The sequence below is a fragment of the Macaca mulatta genome, chromosome 14 (genome assembly GCF_049350105.2).
Source record: "Macaca mulatta isolate MMU2019108-1 chromosome 14, T2T-MMU8v2.0, whole genome shotgun sequence".
NCBI lineage: Eukaryota > Metazoa > Chordata > Mammalia > Primates > Cercopithecidae > Macaca > Macaca mulatta.
The window spans coordinates 74,438,997-74,459,439 of NC_133419.1; the positions used below are offsets into that span (position 1 = coordinate 74,438,997).

Below are 20,443 nucleotides of genomic sequence, written 5' to 3' on the forward strand. Positions count from 1 at the left end.
GACCAGGCTGGTCTTGAATTTCCTAGCTCAAGCGATCCCGCCACTTCACCCTCCCTAACTGCTGGGATTACAGGCATAAGCCACCATGCCTGGCCTAGTTTCCTCATTTTAAATAGAAGTAATGATAGTATATTCCTCATCAAGTTGCTGAATTTGATTCACTAATACAAAGTACTTGGAACAGTGCCTGGTACATGCTAAGCACCACCATAACTACCATCTTTAACACAGCCTCCTCAGAGAGACCCTGGTACCCATCTCATGTCTATAAATATTTTAGTTTTTGCTTACTGTTTGTACTCCATGAAGACAGAGAATTTGTCTGTCTTATTTACTATTATATGCTCAGTACCCAGCATGACACCTGATACAGAGGAGGTACTCAAAAGTAGTTATTATTATTGTTTATTTTCTTGCCACTTGCAAGAAAGGTCAGGTGCTGTGCCAAGGCAAAAAAGAGGAGATGTGGGATTTGTACCAGAGTTCCAACCACCTAACTCAGCTGAATGAATAGTTATGAGGTGTTTTGTAAATGGCAAATAGTTGTATGACTGATATTCTGCTCATTCAGATCTTACTGTTGCACTCCCGTAAGGTTACGTCTGTGCTCCCATCTACTTGCTTGGTGGGGACTCCCACAGCACTCAATACACATTTCTTAGCTGCCTCTTGCTTTCATGCTTCTGCACTGCTTTTTTCTTGCGCATGTCAGTGTTGGCCAACAATGCCCTGCTCTTACACATTTGCTCTTCCTCACTTTTCCTGAGCTCCCTGACTACTGCTGGGCCCACAGAATATGCTCAGTACAAGCTTGAGGAGTGACCTCTGCTGCAGCCTTTCCAGGAAGATGGCCTGGGGCAGCTCTGCCTTCTGTGCACTGTTCTGTGGAAGAGATGATGACTCTATAGGAGAAAGGTCAGTTGGCCATTCTCTTACCTGATCTGTTGTGGCTGCTGGTGGCAAAGTTGCTGAGAGTGACAGCATCCGCAGGGAAGCCTCCAACTGCTGGGGAGGCAAAAAGAAGTTGGGCACCACAATGGGCTCTGGGCTACGATGGCAGTTAAGGGACAAAAATACCTAGAAGTCCACCCCCCTTGCAGTGGAGGCCAGTATCTCCACTGACCATTCACTCTGCCCCCACTCATGTTTTTCCCTCAATTAATCTTGTCCATAAATTCTTTGCTCAGCTAGCTCCCTCTGACTGGAAGGCTTGCCCACTCCTAACACATACAAGTTCTTTATGGATCGGTTCAAACCTGCCTCCTCTAGGAAGCCTTCTCTTAATCTTAGCCCACTTCCTCACAACCTAGAGCAGTTTGCAACACATGAGAATGCTTAATTTTTCAGTCTGATACAATTATTTTCTTCAATCTTCCCTAAATTTCTCAATGGCAGAGACCGTTTCCTTCTGTTACCTCTACTTCCTGAAAGCCCCTCAGGAGGTTGGCAGGTAGTAGGCATTGACTGATTCTTGCCTAAGGGCCTGCTGGTTAGAAAAAGACCTATTAGCAGTCAGTCAGACAATGTGGGGATGGGCATGTGGCTCCAGGAGGCAGTGCCTTAGGCTGCATTTAGGTGCCCTGCACCGAAGGAGGGCCTGTTTGCCTGTGTTCTCTGCTCACATCCAGAAATGTGAGCTCTGCATCAGGGGCTGTCCATGACAGGACATGTCCTCACGTCAGGGACCAGTACAGCTGGTCCGATCTGGATGCGAGCCCTAGAAGGCAGGTACTGTATCGTATCTTGCACTTCTCCACCATATCTTCTTGAGGTACTCAGTGCTGTGTTGAACATGTGGTGTTCCACATATTCTCATTATTTTTTGAATCAAATAACTGATTCAGTTTAGTTGAACTCTGAAGGGGGTAAAGAGGGAACTATTTTGATGTTCCAATTTTTTGTTTCTGTTTAATAAGCTAAGTGTGGTTCTCACTCCAATTTGCTTACCACCTTTTCTATTTTATCATCGTTCTTCTACACTAGACTCTACACTCCAAGAAGGCAGAGATGATCTTTTTCATAACCATATTCCTGTCACCTAGCATAGTACCTGGGAGACAGTAAGTACTCAATAAATACCTTGAGAATGAATGAAATGCATTGATTTCTTGCTTTGGTTCAAGTCCCTGATTTTTCCGTAGAGAGGTGGGGAGGAATGGAGATCCCAAAGGGAAAGACCTTTTGACCCGAGGCCTTCTGCAGAGGCCCAGGTGAGGTAGGGTCTATTTGCTGTTGCTGAAACTGCTGGGGCCTGCCTGCCAGCCAGCCGATGCTGTGGGGAAGAAGGAACTTTGCTGTGAGGTGGCAGGGCTGGCTCTGAAGCATGGAAGTCTCCTTCCCAGCCCACTGCCTCATGTGTGCTTTAGGGTCCTGTCCCAACAGCCACTTTCTCCCACCAACTTTATTTTATTACACGTTTTTTTGAAACAGGGTCTCACTTCCATCATTCAGGCTGGAGTGCAGTGGTGTGATCATGGCTCACTGCAGCCTTGACCTTCTGGGCTCAGGTAATTCTTCTACTTCAGCCTCCAGAGTAGCTGGGATTATAGGTGCATGCTACCACGCCTGGCTAATTTCTGTATTTTTAGTAGAGATGGAATTTCACCATGTTACCCAGGCTGGTCTTGAACTCCTGACCTCAAGTGATCCTCCCACCTTGGCCTCCCAAAGTGCTGGGATTATAGGCATGAACCACTATGTCTGGCCTCATGAACTTTTAAGTTCCTGTTCCTCAGTCATAAAAATGTTCAAGTTTCCCATTTAGGGGGAAAAAACCAAACAAACCCCTGACCTTGCATTGTCTTCTAGTTGCCACCCAGCTCTCTGTCACTTACTAGATGGATAACTTCAGGAAAGTTCATTTTTTGTGCCTCAATTTCTCCATTTTTAAATGTATTAGTACTTATTGTTTTAAGGGTTAAATGAATTTATAAATGTCAAGTGTTTAGAATGGTGCCTAGCATAGTGAGCACTTAATAAATGTCAGCTATTCTTATCTCCTCAGTTTATGTGAAAAAGTTGCCTGTTCTCACTGTCCTCACCATTTAGCTCCTTTGACTAATGAAGTTTGGCTTCCATTCTCACCAATGCAAGGTCCTCCTTAACACTAAAACCAGTGATACATGTCAGCCACATTCTCCTGGACCTACGTGCAGCATCAGTGTTGACCACCACGTCCTGAAACTCTGCAGCATCGGCTCCCATGGCACCTCTCTCTGCTGCTTCTCCCACCTCCCGACCAGCTCTCCTCACCTCCTTTGTGGGCATGCCCTGTCCTGCTTCTCCTTTGCACACTGAAGATGCTCAGAGTCTGCCTCTGTGTGTTTGGTTCCCCCTTCCCAGGCTGTTCTTGCTGCCCTCATCGATTCCCAGAGATGCCTCCCTTTATGGCTGAGCTCAGCCCTCAACTCCAGGCCTGCATCTCCTCCTGGATGTCCTACAGGCACATGCCGCAAAGGGCAACCTGCATCATCTCCCAAACCCGTCTATGTGCTGTTTCCTATCCAGTAAATGGTATCACCTGCCTGGTAACTTGTGACAGAAACCTCTAATTATTATTTCCTTTGTCTCATCCCCTGCCCCTCTATCTAATCCTCTCAGATCTGTTCCCCTCCTTTTCATCATAAAGCAGTCTATACTTCAGGTCAGACTTTCTTCATCTCTTTTATTATTGCAAGTGTCCTACCTAGCCTCCTCGCTTCTAGTCTTCCCTTTCTTAACCTGCCCTCTGCAAGGCATTGGGTGACTTCTTTTTTCATATGTACATCTGACCATACCACACTCTTGCTTAACAGTGGACACTATCCATGTACCAGGTATCGTGCTAGGCATTTTACATGATTATTTTCATTTTCACAACAACCCAGTAAGTACTACTATCACCTCCATTTTCCAGATGAGGAAAGTGAAGTTTCTTTGCTTTAGAATAGAGTCCAAGTACCTCAGCCAGGCATAGAAGTCCTTTAAGATCCAGGCCCTGCCTCACCTTGCACCATCCCCTCATCCCTGGACTCTAGCCACAGTGAACTACTGCCCACAGGCAGCCTCCTTCACCCAGTGAGGCCTCTGCACATACAGTTTGTCCTGACTAGAACTTTTCCTTGTCTCTGTTGCACAATGCCTATTCATCTTTAAGGCCTGGCTCTCCTGTCTCTCTTACTGGGATGGCTCCAAGTAGAGTTAGGGCAGCTCCTTCCTCACGCTCCCTTGCGTTCTGTCCACGTCTCATCACAGTACTTGGCACAATAAACTGTCAGTATCTATCTATTTGACCATCTCCTATCTCATAATGGGAACTTCTCGAGGTAAGGTCTCATTCAAATCTGTCCTTGGCACCCAGCACAGGGCCTTGCATGATTTATTTTTGAAAGAATAGTCAGGAAGGCCTAAGTTAAAGCAGCGCTTAGGGTCTGGACACATATGGCAGCTCCTCCATCGGCCATATTCTGAGCACAATTAATACTGACTGCAAAGGCAGCAACATCAGGGTCCAGGATCCAGGATAGGCAAGGTCAGGGAGAACTGCACATGAGGAGGTCTATTTTCAATGCTCAGACTCCAGCCATTGCATGCTTTAATCCTTTCCTGAGCCCACTCCCCCACCCCTAGGTTTTTCTCTGATCTGCATCAAGAATCATACTGTGTGGTATGTACAAATGTTTCCACTCATCTGGTTTTCTCAACAACGTTGTGAAACTGTAATAGTTCAATCCAATCTATACTGACAAATCCCTTCTCTGGGTAGTGCTAGGTCCTGAGGATGCAGAAAAAGACAAGGTCCCTGACTTGGGGAGCTTATAGTTTGGTGGGCAAGGGATTTCCGCCTCCGTTTTATAGGTGAAGAAACGGGCTCATAAAGATTAAACTATATGTCTATAATCACAAAAATCATTTTGTGGGTCTAGAAGGGTCAAAGTCAGGCTCCCTGACTTCTAGTAGAGGAAGATTTCTAGTCTAGTAAAGCAGCCTGCTTCACCTGCCAGCCACACAATATTCCCTGCTTGTTGGGATAGCAGGTGAGCTGATCTAATCAGTTGGTTAGGCCACAGGTGTGAAGGCTGTAGATGGTCCTAAGTGGTTTCCTTTCCCCATAACATGCCAGTCTGTGTTTAAAAGGAGGGAGTAGGGAATGTCAGGTGCCCCCTGTTCCCATCAACAGTACCTTACTGGGGCCTTGGGAAAGTCCATCTCCATGGTGCCTGTTTAGCTCCATCACTTGGTTTTTAAAAAAAATTTAATCTGGCAAGGCATGGTGGCTCAAATGCTCTACTTGCAGCATTTTGAGAGGCTGAGGCAGGAGGATTGCTTGAGGCCAGGAGTTTGAGACCAGCCTGGGTAACACAGCAAGACCCCAACTCTTAAAAAAAATTAGCTGGGTGTGATGGTGCATACCTAGTAGTTCTAGCTACTTGCAAGGCTGAGGTGGGAGGATCACCGGACCACAGGAATCTGAGGCTGCAGTGAGGTATGATAATCCCACTGCACTCCAGCTTGGGTGACAGAACAAACTGTCTCTTAAAAAAGAAAAAGTAGGCAAGTCACGATAACTGAGCATCAGTTTCCTTATATATGCAAAATAGAGATGATACCTACCTAAAAGACTTGTGATGACTAAATGAAAAATGTGCATAAAGTGCTCAATGGCAGTGATCTACTTCCCTCTTTCTCTAGTCCCTCTGCTTCTCTTTCAATTGAGATAAATAGTCTCATTCCTTAGATGCTGAGCCTTGCCTTCAGGTGGTAAAATACCCAACAGATGAATTGGATAAATCAGGGTAAGCTAGGCTAATGTGCTACCAATGCCTAAACCCAGTTCAAGGCATTATGTTTCTGAGGGCTGGTGTTAATGGTAAAACTGTAGCACCTGTCATGCATGTGGGGTCTTCTGAAGGAATGGTCTTCCCATGCCCCCCAGTGCATTCCATGAGGGTGGCCACTTGCTCACACTCACACTAGGCTAGCCTTAGCACCAGCATCCAAACCACTTGTGGGAAATGCCAAAGGATACAGTAGGAGGCTATGCTTTGTGGATGTCTCTGATCCAGTTGTCACTTGCCTCTGCCTGATGTCAGAGGAGTCGATGGGTGGTCCCTTATGTTTTTCCCTTCTGCTCTGGGAGGCTAGGTTTAGTGGCAACTTCTTGAAGCTATCAGCAGAGTCACTGAGCTCACTGGTAGCAGCTTCATTCTCGGCAGGGGCCTCTGACTTGGGCTCCTTGTTCTGATCTGCCTGTGGTGAACTCCATCCAACAAATGTCCTGCTCTGTTGGGCTCCTGAGAGTGTCGGGCATGGGATGGGCTGAGGGTTGGCTGAGGCAGATTCGCCACTAATCTTGGCCTTAGAGGCCTCACCCTCACAAGCAACAAGACTTTGGCTAGGAGAACCCTCCCTAGGCAGGTGGGAGTTGACAGCCCTTTCTGGGCTGGAAAGAAAGCTACTTTTGACCGTAAGCTCTTCTCTGTAGAAAGGCCCTGGAGAAGGACAAGAGGGGCCTTCCCTCTGTACCTCATCAGGCTGAGGGCTGATGACGTCACTTGTGTCTGATATGAAACTAGACCAAGGGCTAGTTTTGTCTGTCACCGTGGTGATCTCATTTAAGGTCCTGGGCTCAATGATGTCTTCTTCATAGTCTTCATCACTGTAGGCTGGGCCTGCCTCAGTGTCCTCACTGCTCTGCATCCTTGTAATGGGTACTGTATGCCTCAGGGACTCATGGAGCATTCTTCCTCCATTTGAAGTCTCTTCAAGAGGAGGGGGTGGTGGGGAATCTGTGCCCTTATCTGGAGCTTTTGCCAATGGCTCATCTGGCATTGTGCATTGTTCTTGCAGTGCCTCTGTGTCCCGAGCATCTGGGAGGGTGGTGGCCTTGTTGTTTCTACTCCTGGCTCGGTGAGAACTCAAAGCCGCTTGGGAATCCCTGGTGATAGTCTGCAGATCTGAACAGCAACACATATCACTCTCATTACAAGGTAGGGCCACAGACCCCTCAAATTTCCCACACTAGCCTCTAGCTTCAGAAGCACTCTGGCAATCAGACTTTGAACAAGCCATAAAGAAAATTAGTCCACCCAAGATTCAGTGAGACTATATTCAAGGCAGTACAATTTTTAGTACTTTATTCTAGTATCAGAGGACCAGAATCTAATCTATAGTTGTGGATACATCTGTGGAAATGCTTTCAGAGACTATCTGCTCATGCTCAGGAATCCTTAGGAGCTGGGAGTTCTGGTGGGCATGTTCACGCTTCCAGTTACTTCAGTAACTACCTATATTAAAAATCAAAATGAGAATCCACTTATTTACCTATTTGATGACAGTTATTAAAACTACCAATTTTACTTGGAAAATAAAAGCAAGGAAATATCTATCACCCACATGATAAGGCAGGGAAGATTTACAGAGAAAATAGAAGCAGCAGGGTATGTTGGAAAGAGCATAGGCTTTGGAGCCAGTCAATCCTGGGTTCAAATCTCCGTTGTCACTTGTTAACTTTGTGATCACAAGCAGACTATCCTCTCTGAGCCTGTTGATCTGTACAGTGTAATCAACACCATCCACTTCATAAGGTTACAGTAGAGAATACACGAAAGAAATGGGCATACATTGTGTGGTGAATATACAACCACTTAATAAATAGAAGCTACTAGTCATCTCAAATTATTTTTGGGATGAAATAGGAGTGAATAAATTAATAAACAGACCTAGTAAATGATACATGTTTGCAAGATAATTTGAGAGGAAGAAAATTAGGAACTGAAGGCAAATTTGATTCCTGGGGAATAGGGGTCACATCTCCCTCACAGCACCTAACACAGGGCTCATTCTACAGGAGGTGCTGGCTGTTTAATATTATACATTGATGATTTTCAGGCCTCAAAGGAATGGGTAGATATATGAAAATGGAACATTACTACCTGTAAATAGGAATAGGCACTGGGAAGCATGTTTAGTTGGTCCTAATCCTTTGGCCTGAGCAAGCTTTCTGTCTCAGAGCAGTCTTCTTGTTTTTTATAAACCTGCCCAGCCTTCAAGGCTTCAAGGCATGTTCTATTGGATCTCCTTCAGGAAGCCTTTGCAGATTCATGAGTTCAATAAGATTGCTATATGGCTTTGTTCTATAAGGAAGCACTTAAGAATACGATGCTGTGTAATCGTATGTTTACCCCCTCAGACTGTGAGCTTCCTTATAAGCCTTCACTTGCACAGGAGTTTATGTTATGCTTTTAAACATACTATCTTGTTTAATTTTCAGCTAATCATATGAGATCAGTAATTACAAATAAGCAACTTGAGTTTCAGAGAATTTAAGTGGCTTGTCCAGAGCAGGGAGTAGTATGTAGCTACTCAGAATTTGGGACTCCAAGTCTTATCAGGAAGCTTCTCAGGGCATGAACCATATGTCTGAATCATGTTGTATCTCTAGGGCCCGGCCTAGCATATAGCTCTGGCTTTAAAAAAAAACCCACTTGGTAACACTCTCTCAAGTTTCACTCATATCCATCTGTCTGATGGCTTTGTAAAAGAAGCGCACTGAGGCATAATGGAGGCAGGGGCAGGCTTTTGCTATGTTATTATTATTTTTTTTTGAATGGTTTCCCCGATCTAATCATCTTTCTCTTTTTAAATTCATTCTCCTTGTGAAAACCAGTTCTCATTCAGTCGTCTGCTTGCTGAGAACTTCCCATTTCTTCCAGGATAAATATTAGGCCCCACAGCTTCAATTCTTCTTCTTCCTTTTTTTTTTTTTTTTGAGTCAGAGTATCATTCTGTTGCTCAGGCCAGGGTGCAGTGGAGCAATCTCGGCTCACTGCAACCTCCGTCCCCTGGGTTCAAGTGATTCTCGTGTCTCAGACTCCCAAGTAGCTGGGATTATAGATGCGCACCACCACGCACAGCTAATTTTTGTATTTTTAGTAGAGACGGGGTTTTGCCATGTTGGCCAGGCTGGTTTCGAACTCCTGACCTCAAGTGATCCACCCACTTCGGCCTCTCAAAGTGCTGGGATTACAGGTGTGAGCCACTGTGCCTGGCCACAATTCCCCTCTCTCTCCTCTTTTAATATGCCCCTTTATAAAGATTCCCCTATTTGTTTCCACCTCTACTCCAAACAAGCCTTCATCTGTTTTGCTGTCATACTTTCTTTGTGAGAGGATTTTTCTTTGGTTGACTATAGAATATAAGCTTGATGAAGGGAGATAATGCCTGTCACATCCACCACTGTATCCTGCTGGGACAAATAATAGAATAGTGCCTGGCACAGATGGTGCTCAATAAACACTTGACTGAAAATATCCAAGCAAGTGGAAGTCAAACACAGAGCATTTATCTGAGGCCATGGATACAAACAGGTTAGGTATCTGGAAGAAGAGGACAGAAAGAAGGTTTGTACTTAGTGTCAATCATGGTGTTTTTCTCTCCCTTTAGAGAAAGAAAATTGAAATTCTTCATCCCTGTGGAGAATCTATGCACTTTGCTCGAGCAAAATCAAGTGAGGTCTAAGGATGCTGACCTAGTTGATTTCCCAGTGTTCCCTGAAGTTTGCCTGATAAAGATTTCTAGGTCATGACCCTGGACCCTGATTCAGAAGGATGGAGTAGGACCCAGGAATCTCTATTTCACAGTAAGTGCCCCGGGTGATTCTTGTGCTCAGGCAGGTTGGCCAATACTTGCTCTAGAGCAGTCTCAGTCTTGTCCACACACTAGAACTACCTGGGGAGTTAGAAACAATACTGATGCCTGGGTTCCACCTCAGAGATTCTGTTGACCTACAGTACAGCCTGGGCACGGGGTTTTTTAAAAGTCCCTCAATAATTCCAATACACAGCTAAAGTGAGAACCACTGCTCCAAAGGGGTTTTTCAAAGGGTGGACTATGAACCCCTAACATCCAGAATCATCTAGGGTGCTTGTAAAAAGTGCAGACTTCTGGGCTCTGATAATTAGAATTTTAAATATGCTTGTTGTTTATTATTTTCTCAGAGAGTGGCACAAGTTCAAGAACTGCTATTGAGGAACCACTCATCTAATCTACCCCACTCTTTTCCTGGCTGGGGAACCTGAAGTCCAAGAAGGGAAAGGACATGTTCAGAGTCAGGCTCTAAGTCTGTACCAGAAGCCCATCAAGGACCTGGGTCAGTCCAATGCTCTTTCCATTGCCCCATGTTGTTGTGCCATATTATTATGTCCCTCCTTTTCAAAAGCAAGATGGTTAAAAAAAAAAAAAAAAAAAAAAAGGGAAGAGGGTGAAAACAACTGGTCTCTATTGGTCATAGGGGCTTGTCAAAGGAAAACATTCAAATGCTTTTCGAATTAGCACCTAGTGACCATAACTTCTCAATAAGAAAGGATCTGAATCATACCCGTGATTAAGGAGCTGACTTGCAACACCAGGTTATTAGATTTTTCCAGGATACACTGGCTCCCAGGGTCTAGGCTGCTGGCACCTGGCTCAAGATGGTCCCTACAGCTCTCCTGGTGCTGTGAGATGGCCGTTTGAGTTTGAGGGCTGAGGGGTAGGAAAGGCTTGGTGAGCTTCTGGCTGAAGTACCTCTGGATTTGATCAAGCTCACTCAGATTCTTCCTATAAACAAAAGGGGGAGAAGAAAACAAAAGGGTAATTCATGGAGATTATGAACATCTTTTATGTCACCTGAACACTACTGCTTGAGCCAAAGCCTTAATACCTCTCACTTGCTCTATAAATATACTAAGGCCCTCTCTCTCCAATCCACCAACTCATCCTTCACTCCTCTGACTGCAATCCTGCTACTGGGGACAACTTTCTCCCCATTTTGTCTGTCTAATGCAATTCCTCATATGATGTCCAGCAAAAATGCCACTTCCTCAGAAAGGAACCATTCTTGACCATCATTCCAGTCCTTATTTCTCTTTACTTTGACAGAATAAAGCCCTACTCTGTGCTAACACTGTCCTTTGCTACCTCATAACCATTCCTAATCCTTCAGGCAAGCAACTTCTAAAAAGCCTTCCCTGACTCTCTTAATTAGTTTAGGGGCTCCTCTTCTGTGCTCCATAGTTCTTTCTGCACTCTTCCATCACATCACTCATTTATTTCACATCTACTTCCCCTGATATACAGTGAGCTCTGGGCTGATTCCTTCACGTCTACTGCACCCAGCATAGTGCTTGGCGCAAAACAAAAGAATGTTGAATGGATAAAAAGGACATAAATAAATGATTTTTAAAATCTGTTTAAAAGCCTTTAATAGGGCTGCATTCTTACCATTCTCCAATAAGAAACCTTCACTTGCACAGGATTTTATGTTTATGCTTTTAAACATACCATCTTGTTTAATTTTCAGCTAATCATATGAGATCAGTAATTATAAATAAGCAACTTGAGTTTCAGAGAATTTAAGTGGCTTGTCCAGAGCAGGGAGTAGTATGTAGCTACTCAGAATTTGGGACTCCAAGTCTTATGCTTTTTCCATATGAGATGGGCTCTGTTCCAGCTGGGTTCGTTCCTTCCTCATACTTCTGCTGATACTGGAACCTGAGTTCAAGTAACTCCCTGCTCTATTTCTATTCCATTCAACTTTTAAGGTTGCAGCTCACATTTCTTTTTTTCAAAGTCCATTATCCCAAATCGTTGGACCACCTGTCCCTTAAACACCCTCACACTCATCATTTCACACGTCAAACCTTTTCTTAGATTTTCCCTTAATTGTCTCATTACATGTTAGTTTGGTTTCCCTAAGTAGGCCGTGGGCATCTCGGAATAGAAGATGTATCTCAAATTTCTCTGCTTCCTTAGTACACTCAATGTGCCTGGTACAATCAACACAACATGGACACCAAATACCTGTGACATGAACTGAAAGTCTTTCTATCCTTTTGTTAGAAACAGTCTGCGTGTCTTAGAGGAAAATCCAAATGAGAGGACAAAGTTGATCCTTATTCTATCACTAGAGGCCAAGACTCAAGTCACAGTGGTGTGTACCAAATCACTTAGGTGTCTATATTGTGGTATATGCCACATGGATAAACATCTGCAGGAGGAACATGCAAATAAATGTAACTTGGTGGGGGGTAGCTTTGGGAAATATGCAAACCTACCGGTCTTGTTAGACCAGTGTAGAACCATGTAGAACCATGGCATATCAACCTACGAACACCAAGCTGTAATTTGCTCATCTGTGAAACACAGGTTTATTAATACTTGCTCTGAAGGCCTGAAATGATAGCTATGATTCAAATGCAGCACTGTTAAAGGGCTGTCTGAATCTAAGGAGGTAATGCAAATTGATCTTACCATGTTTCACGCCCATTTGGTAAAGAATCCCTCTAGATAGTAGTTCTGAAAGCCTAGTTCTAGGACCAGCTATGGCAGCATCACCTGAGCCTGTTAGAAATGCAGAGTCTCAAGCCTTATCCTAGACCTACTGAATCAGGAACTGTGTGGATAGGTCTTAACAATCGGTGCTGTAATAAGCCCTTCATGGGATTCTGATATACATTAAATTTTGAGAACTGCTGTCCTAGCGCAGTGCTTTTCAAGCTGGCAATATTGTCCCCCAGGATACACTTGGCAATGTCTGGAGACATTTTGGGTTGTCACAAGTCAACCCAAAGAGAGGGGTGCTACTGTATGTAGCTGGTAGAGGCCAGGGATGCAGCTAAACATCATATAATGCACAGAACTGACCCTCAAAACAAAATATCTGGCCAGAATATCAACAGTGCCAAGGTTGAGAGAAACTACTCGAAGGTGAAGGAGTTTTTTTTTTCAAGTGGGTTCCAAATAGGTTATGTGATGACCCAATAAAATACAACCAAATTGTCAATAATTTCACTTAAATAGCCTACAATCTCTAGCATTTTACTAATCTGAAATAAGAATCTGAACATATTACTTCTTTGTAAAATAAGTTTGGGCAGTTTCCCATAATCTATAACAGAAGTCCCAGCCTCTGGGCTGTGGACCGGTACTGGTTTGTGGCCTATTAGGAACTGGGCTGCACAGCAGGAGGTGAGCGGGGGCAAGTGAGCGTTACCCCGGAGCTCTGCCTCCTGTCAGATCAGCAGCGGCATTAGATTCTCATAGGAGCACAAACCCTATTGTGAACTGCTCATGTGAGGGATCTAGGCTGTGTGCTCCTTATGAGCATCTAAATAATGACTGATGATGGGAGGTGCAAGAGTTTCATCTGGAAAGCATTCCCCACCCCCCAACCCCACCCTGCCCCATCTGTGGAAAAATGATCTTCCACAAAACCAGTGTCTGGTGCCAAAAAGGTTGGGGTCTGCTGGTCTATAGCACTATTGATCAATGTTTAACTTGTGTCATTAACCAAAAAGATTTTGTCGATGTTTCTTTTCTGAGTTTGCATTATAAAATCAAAGAATAGGTTTTTTTTTCCCCCCAAATATAAAGTCTTTTGGACGGGCGCCATGGCTTACGCCTGTAATCCCAGCACTTTGGGATCACGAGGTCAGGAGTTTGAGACCAGCCTGGCCAACATAGTGAAACCCCATCTCTACTAAAAATACAAAAAATTAGCTGGGTGTGGTTATGGGGACCTGTAATCCCAGCTACTTGGGAGGCTGAGGCAGAAGAATCGCTTGAACCCAGGAGGCAGAGGCTGCAGTGAGCCAAGATTGCACCACTGCACTTCAGCATGGGTGACGGAGTGAGACCCCATCTCAAGAAAAACAAAAACAAAAACAAAAACAAAAAAAGCCGGGAGCCGCAGTGGCTCAGGCCTGTTGTCCTGGTGAATAAGGAGGTAAGCAAGGTCAGGTGTTGGAGCCCATTTAAGGCCCTTCATGATCTGACTCTTAAAAACCTCACCTTGCTTCTTGCATCTTATGCTCAGCTTTTTCCTACATGCACTGCTGGCATTTCCCCAAACTTGACTTGCCCCTGAGCCTTGACATAACTTCTTTCTGCACAAAATGTCCTTCAAAGACCACTTCAAATGTGACTTCTTTAAATCTTTCCAGGAACAATCCAGAATATTAGGCATTCCCCTGTCTACTCTTGGCCAGGAAAACTGCAGCTCTTACTAACCTGCATTATAATTATTTGGCAACATGGCTATCTCCTCCACTGAGATGGGCAGAGCAAGGATTGGAGGTCAAGTCTATCTGACTCTGAAGCCACGTCCTTTCCACTGTGCCACGCTTTTCATTAGACAAGCGAGGGGCTGATATAGCTGATCTATCATCGCCCTTTCAATTCTTACAGCGATTCTGACTCAAGTGCTAACTAAACTAAGAAAGGAACAGAAAAGAGTTAACAGGACAGAGGCTGGTCTGGAAGAAGTCAATGGTTGTGAGGATAAAGACTGTGGGCAGGACGAAGCTTTGTAAGTTCTAAAGAGAGTGGGAGGCTGTGTAGATGTGAGGGTGGTTATTATGAAGTTTTGGTGAATAACCTGAAGCTCCTGCATTTACAGCTGGATCAGTAACAGAGCCCCTGAAGGAATGAAAGGTCCCAAGCTGATACAGATTCATCTATGAGGAATCCCATGAGGCTCCAGGGTCCAACCTGATACTAACATGCAAAAGAGCACTCTACTAATGTTCCTAGGGCGGTGGCAGGTGATGGAAAAGCAGTAATGCACATTGCCATTTCTCATTCACCTTGTGCCCCACTATGGTTTCCTGCATCTTTTCTCCGCAGAGCCTCACCTGAGAGAAGTCAGAATGGAGGTTTGGGAGGACAAAGGTGATGTGGTCAGTTTGTCATCACATGGCAAGAGTGCTTCTCCCTGAAGATGCAGGGATTCATGAAACCGGCGAATGTTCTGCACATGCTCTTCATGGCGTGATGCTTGGTTTCTTGTGGTGCCACTTCTGCCACAAAAAAAAAAAAAAAAAAAAAAGGGAGCAAAATAAATTCCCAATCAATGAGAACACTGCTAGCGTCACAATAAACAAATCACTATCCTGAAATGGAACTGCAAATCTATCCCCACTATCACAGTTCCGGCCTTATCATCTCTTGCTTGGATTATAAATGTCTCCAAAATAATCTTGTCTTCAATCTTGCCTACCCCCTTTTAATTCATTCTTCACAATAAACAGAGTGATTTTTCTAAAACATAAATCTGACTGGGGGCAGTGACTCAAGCCTGTAATCCCAGCACTTTGGGATGCCGAGGCAGGTGGTTCACTTAAGGCCAGAAATTTGAGACCAGCCTGGCCAATATGATGAAACCCTGTCCCTACTAAAAATACAAAAATTAGCTGGGTGTGGTGGCAGGTGCCTGTAATCCCAGCTATGCTATAGGCTGAGGCAGGAGAATCACTTGAACCTGGGAGGTGGAGGTTGCAGTGAGCTGAAATCATGCCACTGCACTCCAGCCTGGGCGACAGAGTGAGACTCTGTCTTAAAAAAAAAGAAAAGCCTCCCAAAACCAAAAACCATAAATCTGAAGTAGTAATAACAAGAACAACAATAACAACAATATATTTGGCATCCTTATTATACGCCAAGCCCTGATGTAAGCATTCAACATATATCAGGCCATGTAATTACCATCATGCCTTTCTAGCTTTGGCTTTTCAACAAATCTCAAATTCCTGAGCATGATATTCAAGAACATGACTCCAAAAATCTTCTTTTTTTAATTCACAGCTTTATTGAGATATAATTCACATGCCACATAATTCACCTATTTGAAGTGTATTACTCAATGGTTTTTAGTATAAGAAGAGTTACATAAGTGTTACCACAATCAGTTTTAGAACATTTTTACCACTCACAAAACAACTTCATAACCATTAGAACTATTCCACATTTCCTGGTCCTAGGCAACTACTAATTTATTTTCTGCTTCAATAGGTTTGCCCATTCTGGATATTGCATATGAATGGAATCATATAATATGTGTTTTTTGGTGACTGGCTTCTTTCATTTAGCATAATGTTTTCAAGCTTCATCTATAGTACAGCATGTATCAGTCTTTCATTCCTTTTTGCAGCTGAATAAATATCTACTCCTCAGTTGATGGGCATGAGTTGCTTCTACTTTTTGGTTATTAGGAATAATGCTGCTATAAACGTAAGTGTACAAGTTTTTGTGTGGACATCTGTTTTCATTTCTTTTGGGTATATAACTAGAAGTAGAATTACTGGGTCATAAGGTTACTCCATGTTTAACCTTTTAAGGAACTGCCAGATTATTTTCCAATGCACCTGCAGCATTTTACTATCCCACCAGCAATTTATCTACCCCTTCCTAAGTCTTGAGATATTTTTTTTTTTTTATTAATACAGTCACCCTAGTGGATATAAAGTGGTACCTTATTGTGGTTTTGATTTGCATCTTTTACTGTGATTATTGGCCATTTGTATATCTTTTTTGAAGAAATGTCTATTCAAATCCTTTGCCCATTTTAAACTGGTTATTTGCTTTTTATTATTGAGTTGTAAGAGTTCTTTATATATTCTAGATATTATTTTGAGACAGGGTCTCACTTTATCTCCCACGTTGGAGTGCACGGCTCAATGCAGCCTTAACCTCCTGGGCTCAAGTGATCCTCCCACCTCAGCCTCCTAAGTTGCTTAGACTACAGATGTGCACCACCAAGTCCGACTAGTTTTTCAATTTTTTGTGGAGATGGGCTCTCACTATGTTGCCCATCTCTATAAAAAATAATAACATGGCCTTGACCTTCTGAGTTCAAGTGATCCTCCCACCTCAGCCTCCCCAAGTGCTGGGATTACAGGTGTGAGCCAATGCACCCAGTCCCCTTTATATGTTCTAGATATAAGATCTATAACTGGCCGGGCACGGTGGCTCACACGTGTAATCCTAGCACTTTGGGAGGCCAAGGTGGGTGGATCACAAGGTCAAGAGATCGAGACCATAGTGGCCAATATGGTGAAACCCCGTCTCTATTAAAAATACAAAAATTAGCCAGTGTGGTGGTGTGCCCCTGTAGTCCCAGCTACTCAGAAGGCTGAGGCAGGAGAATCACTTGAACCCGGGAGGTGGAGGTTGCAGTGGGCTGAGATCACGCCACTGCACTGCAGCCTGGTGACAGAGCAAGACTCCGTCTCAAAAAAAAAAAAAAAGAAATCTGTAACTTGCAAATATTTTCTCCCATTCTATGGGATGTCTTTTCACTTCCTTGATGGTGTCACTTGCAGTGTAAAAATTCCTAGTTTTAAGATTTTATTTATTTTTATAATATCAATTTGTATTTTAGATCCGTGGTATATGTGCAGGATGCTGAGGTTTGGGGTTTGAATGATCCCATCACCCAGGTACTAAGCATATTACCCAACAGTTAGTTTTTCAACTTTTGTCCTCCTCCCTTTCTCCTTCCTTTAGTAGTCCCTAGTTTCTTTTGTTGACATTTTTTATGTCCATGAGTACCCAATGCTTAGCTGCCACTTATAAGGGAGAACATGTGGTTTTTGGTTTTCTGTTCTTGTGGTAATTTGCTTAGGATAATGGCCTCCAGTTGCATCCATGTTGCTGCAAAGAACTTGATTTTGTTCTTTTTTTTTTTTTTTAATGGCTATAAGAGTTTTTAATTTTGATGAATCTAATTTTTTTCTTTTGTTGCTTGTGCTTTTGGTGTCATTTCCTAAGGAATCATTGTCTAATCCAAGCTCATGAAGATTTACTCCTCTGCTTCCTAGGAAGAGTTTTATAGTTTTAGTTTTTACATTTAGATATGTGACCTATTTGAAGTTAATTTATGTGTATGGTATGAGGAAGGGGTCCAACTTCAATCACTTGAATGTGGATATCCAGTTGTTCCAGCACCATTTATAGAAAAGACTATTCTGTCCTCATTAAAGAGTTTTGGTATCCTTGTTGAAAATTAGTTTATCACAGACACCTGGGTCTATTTTGCGATTATCAATTCAATTCCACTGATTTATATTTCTATCCTCATTCCAGTACTGTTTTGCTTACAGTAGCATTGTAGTAAGCTTTGGAATCAGGGACTCTGTTCTTTTTCAAGGTTGTTTTGCCTATTTTGTGTGCCTTGAATTTCCATATTAATTTTAAGATCAGCTTGTCCATTTCCACAAAGCCAGCAGGAATTTTGATAGGGATTGGGTTGAATCTGTAGATGAATGTGGAGAATATTGCCATCATAACAATATTGTCTCTTAATCCATAAATATGGGATGTCTTTCATTTCGTTTAGACCTTTTTCAATTTTTTTTTTTTTTTTTTTTGGCAGACAGGGTCTTACTCTGTTGCCTAGGCTGGAGTGCAGTGGCATGAACGTGGCTCACTGTAGCCTCGACCTCCTGGGCTCAAGCAATTGTCCTGCTTCAGTCTCCCGAGTAGCTGGGACTGCAGGCGTGCACCACTATGCCTGGCTAATTTTTTCGATTTTTTGTAGAGCTAGGGTTTCACTTTGTTGCCCAGGCTGGTCTCGAACTCCTGAGCTCAAGCAATCCTCTCACCTTGGCCTCCCAAAGTGCTGGAATTACAGGCACAAGAGACCACACCCAGCCTCAATTTCATTTTTGGTTATTCATTGTTGGTATATAGAAATAAAATTGATTTTGCTTATCACGTTTTAAAAGTTTCTGTTTCAATTTGTAATACAGTAAAAATTGATAGATATAACCCACATAAACAAACCTGTTTGGGTCATCACTAATTTTTAATAGTATGAAAGGGTTTTAAAGTGAAAATATTTGAGAACCACTGCTTTATAAATGTGTAACTGATATAAAATAAACTTTATGCATTTAAAGAATACAATTTGATGAATTTTAACACATGTATACATCCAAAGAAACCACTACCACGAGATAATGAATACATCTACCACCTCCAAAAGTTTCTTCTTGTCTTTTGCAATTCCTTCCTCCTTTCCTCCTTATCCACCCTGCCTTGTCCCTAGGCAACCACTGATTTGCTTTCTGTCAGTATAGGTTAGGATGCATTTTCTAGGATTTTATATAAATGGAATCACAAACAATGTACTTTTTATTTTTTTTAAGAGATGGGTTCTCGCTCTGTCACTCAGGCTGGAGTGCAGTGGTGCGATCATAGCTCACTGCACCCTTAAGTACCTGCGCTCAAGTGAGCCTCCTGTCTCAACCTCCTAAGTAGCTAGGACTACAGGCAGGCAAATTTTAAAATTTTTCTGTGGAGATGGGGTCTCAGGATCGTCTTAAACTCCTGGCCTCAAGCGATCCTCCCATCTCAGCTTCCTAAAGCATTGAGATTAAAGGCCTGAGTCACCATGGCTGGTCCAATGTACTCTTTTTCATCTAGCTTCTCTTCCTCAGCATAATTATTTTGATATTCATTTTGTTGTCTATCAATAATGCATTTCTTTTTATTTTTGAGTAGTATTAATATTTCATTGTATGGATATACCACAATTTGGTTATTTGTTCACCTCTTTGTTGATGGACACCTGAGTTGTTTACAATTTTTGGTTATTACAAATAAAGCACAAAGACAAGAAAGTTTGGAAACTGCTGTTCTAGGCATTTTGCATGTATTATTAGTAATAAAACCTCTCTCTTAAGGCTGCTGTGAAAACCCAGTGAGCTAATGTATATAAAGTCCATATGAAAGTGAGTTATTTCTATTCTCATTTACTCTTCATAACAGCCCTTGAGGTACTATATTATTTTCATCTAACAAATTAGAAAGCTAAAGCTCAGAAAACTAAAGTAATTAGCCTCAGGTCACATGTAGCTAGTAAGTGGTAAAGTCAGGATAGGATTCCAGATCTGTCTGACCTTACAGCCCACTTCACCACCCTGTCCCTTGAGCAGGGCAGGGTCAGGAAGAGCTGGATCTCTGGCAAGATGGTCAGAGAGGGAATTATAGCCTAGCCTTAAATGGCTATCTGTAAATAATATGACATTTTGATGTGGCCCTTCTGAAGTGGTAACAGGGACATCTTTATGTGGACAAAAGGCAAACCATTAAACTTTTAGCTTTTAAAATTACTAAAGAGTGGGCACTAGAGATACCCTCATCCTACCCATGTGTCCCACTGATTGGCTATGGTCAAAGTGACACTTATAAAAGATATAACAAAGGAATTATCTAAAATCTGGGATCTAGGAATTGACAGATACATAGCTCTCTTTGTACAGAGGACAGAGGAGCTCTTCACATCGTGATCAAGTAGAAAACTATGTAGCCCTGAACTGGGCCTTAGAGTGGTTACATGATATAAGTGTCTTCTTGGAATAATAGGGTCTGCTCAGGAACTGCTCTTGTAGGAAGGGCTGCTGTAGAGGAAGATTTCTTGCCCTTTCCCTGAGCTGAAGAGAAAGACATAGGAGAGACTCTGGTGTAGGCAGAGGAGGGTGCCAAATGGTACTAGGGCCTGCAAAGAGGTAGAAGGAAAAGTAGCAACCTTCCTCTTAGACCCTGCCCTTGTACAGGATGGAACATGCTGTAGCCCTGAGGCCATATGCATGTTCAAGCCTGGCTTAGTGAAAAGGATGGACCAGTTGCTTTTTGTAAAATAAAC

General features: G+C 43.0%; 1 protein-coding gene across 8 annotated transcripts in view; it reads right to left on the reverse strand.

Annotated features, from left to right (window-relative positions):
- Positions 1-20,443, reverse strand: part of C2CD3 (C2 domain containing 3 centriole elongation regulator) — a 155,202-nt gene that overhangs the window by 13,536 nt on the left and 121,223 nt on the right. For 4 of the 8 annotated variants that reach the window (XR_013404125.1, XM_077963779.1, XM_001115612.5 and 1 more), the window contains 4 exons: positions 14,652-14,816; positions 10,358-10,578; positions 6,008-6,935; positions 937-1,048 (listed from right to left, as the gene is read on the reverse strand). Coding sequence is in view for 4 of the 8 variants with exons in the window: in XM_077963779.1 (XP_077819905.1) it covers positions 937-1,048; positions 6,008-6,935; positions 10,358-10,578; positions 14,652-14,816 (1,426 nt within the window). In the remaining 4 variants the exon portion in view is untranslated. Of the gene's footprint in view, positions 1-936; positions 1,049-6,007; positions 7,266-10,357; positions 10,579-14,651; positions 14,817-20,443 lie in introns of those variants that run through there. The other 4 variants (XR_013404127.1, XM_077963780.1, XR_013404124.1 and 1 more) reach the window with 3 other exon arrangements.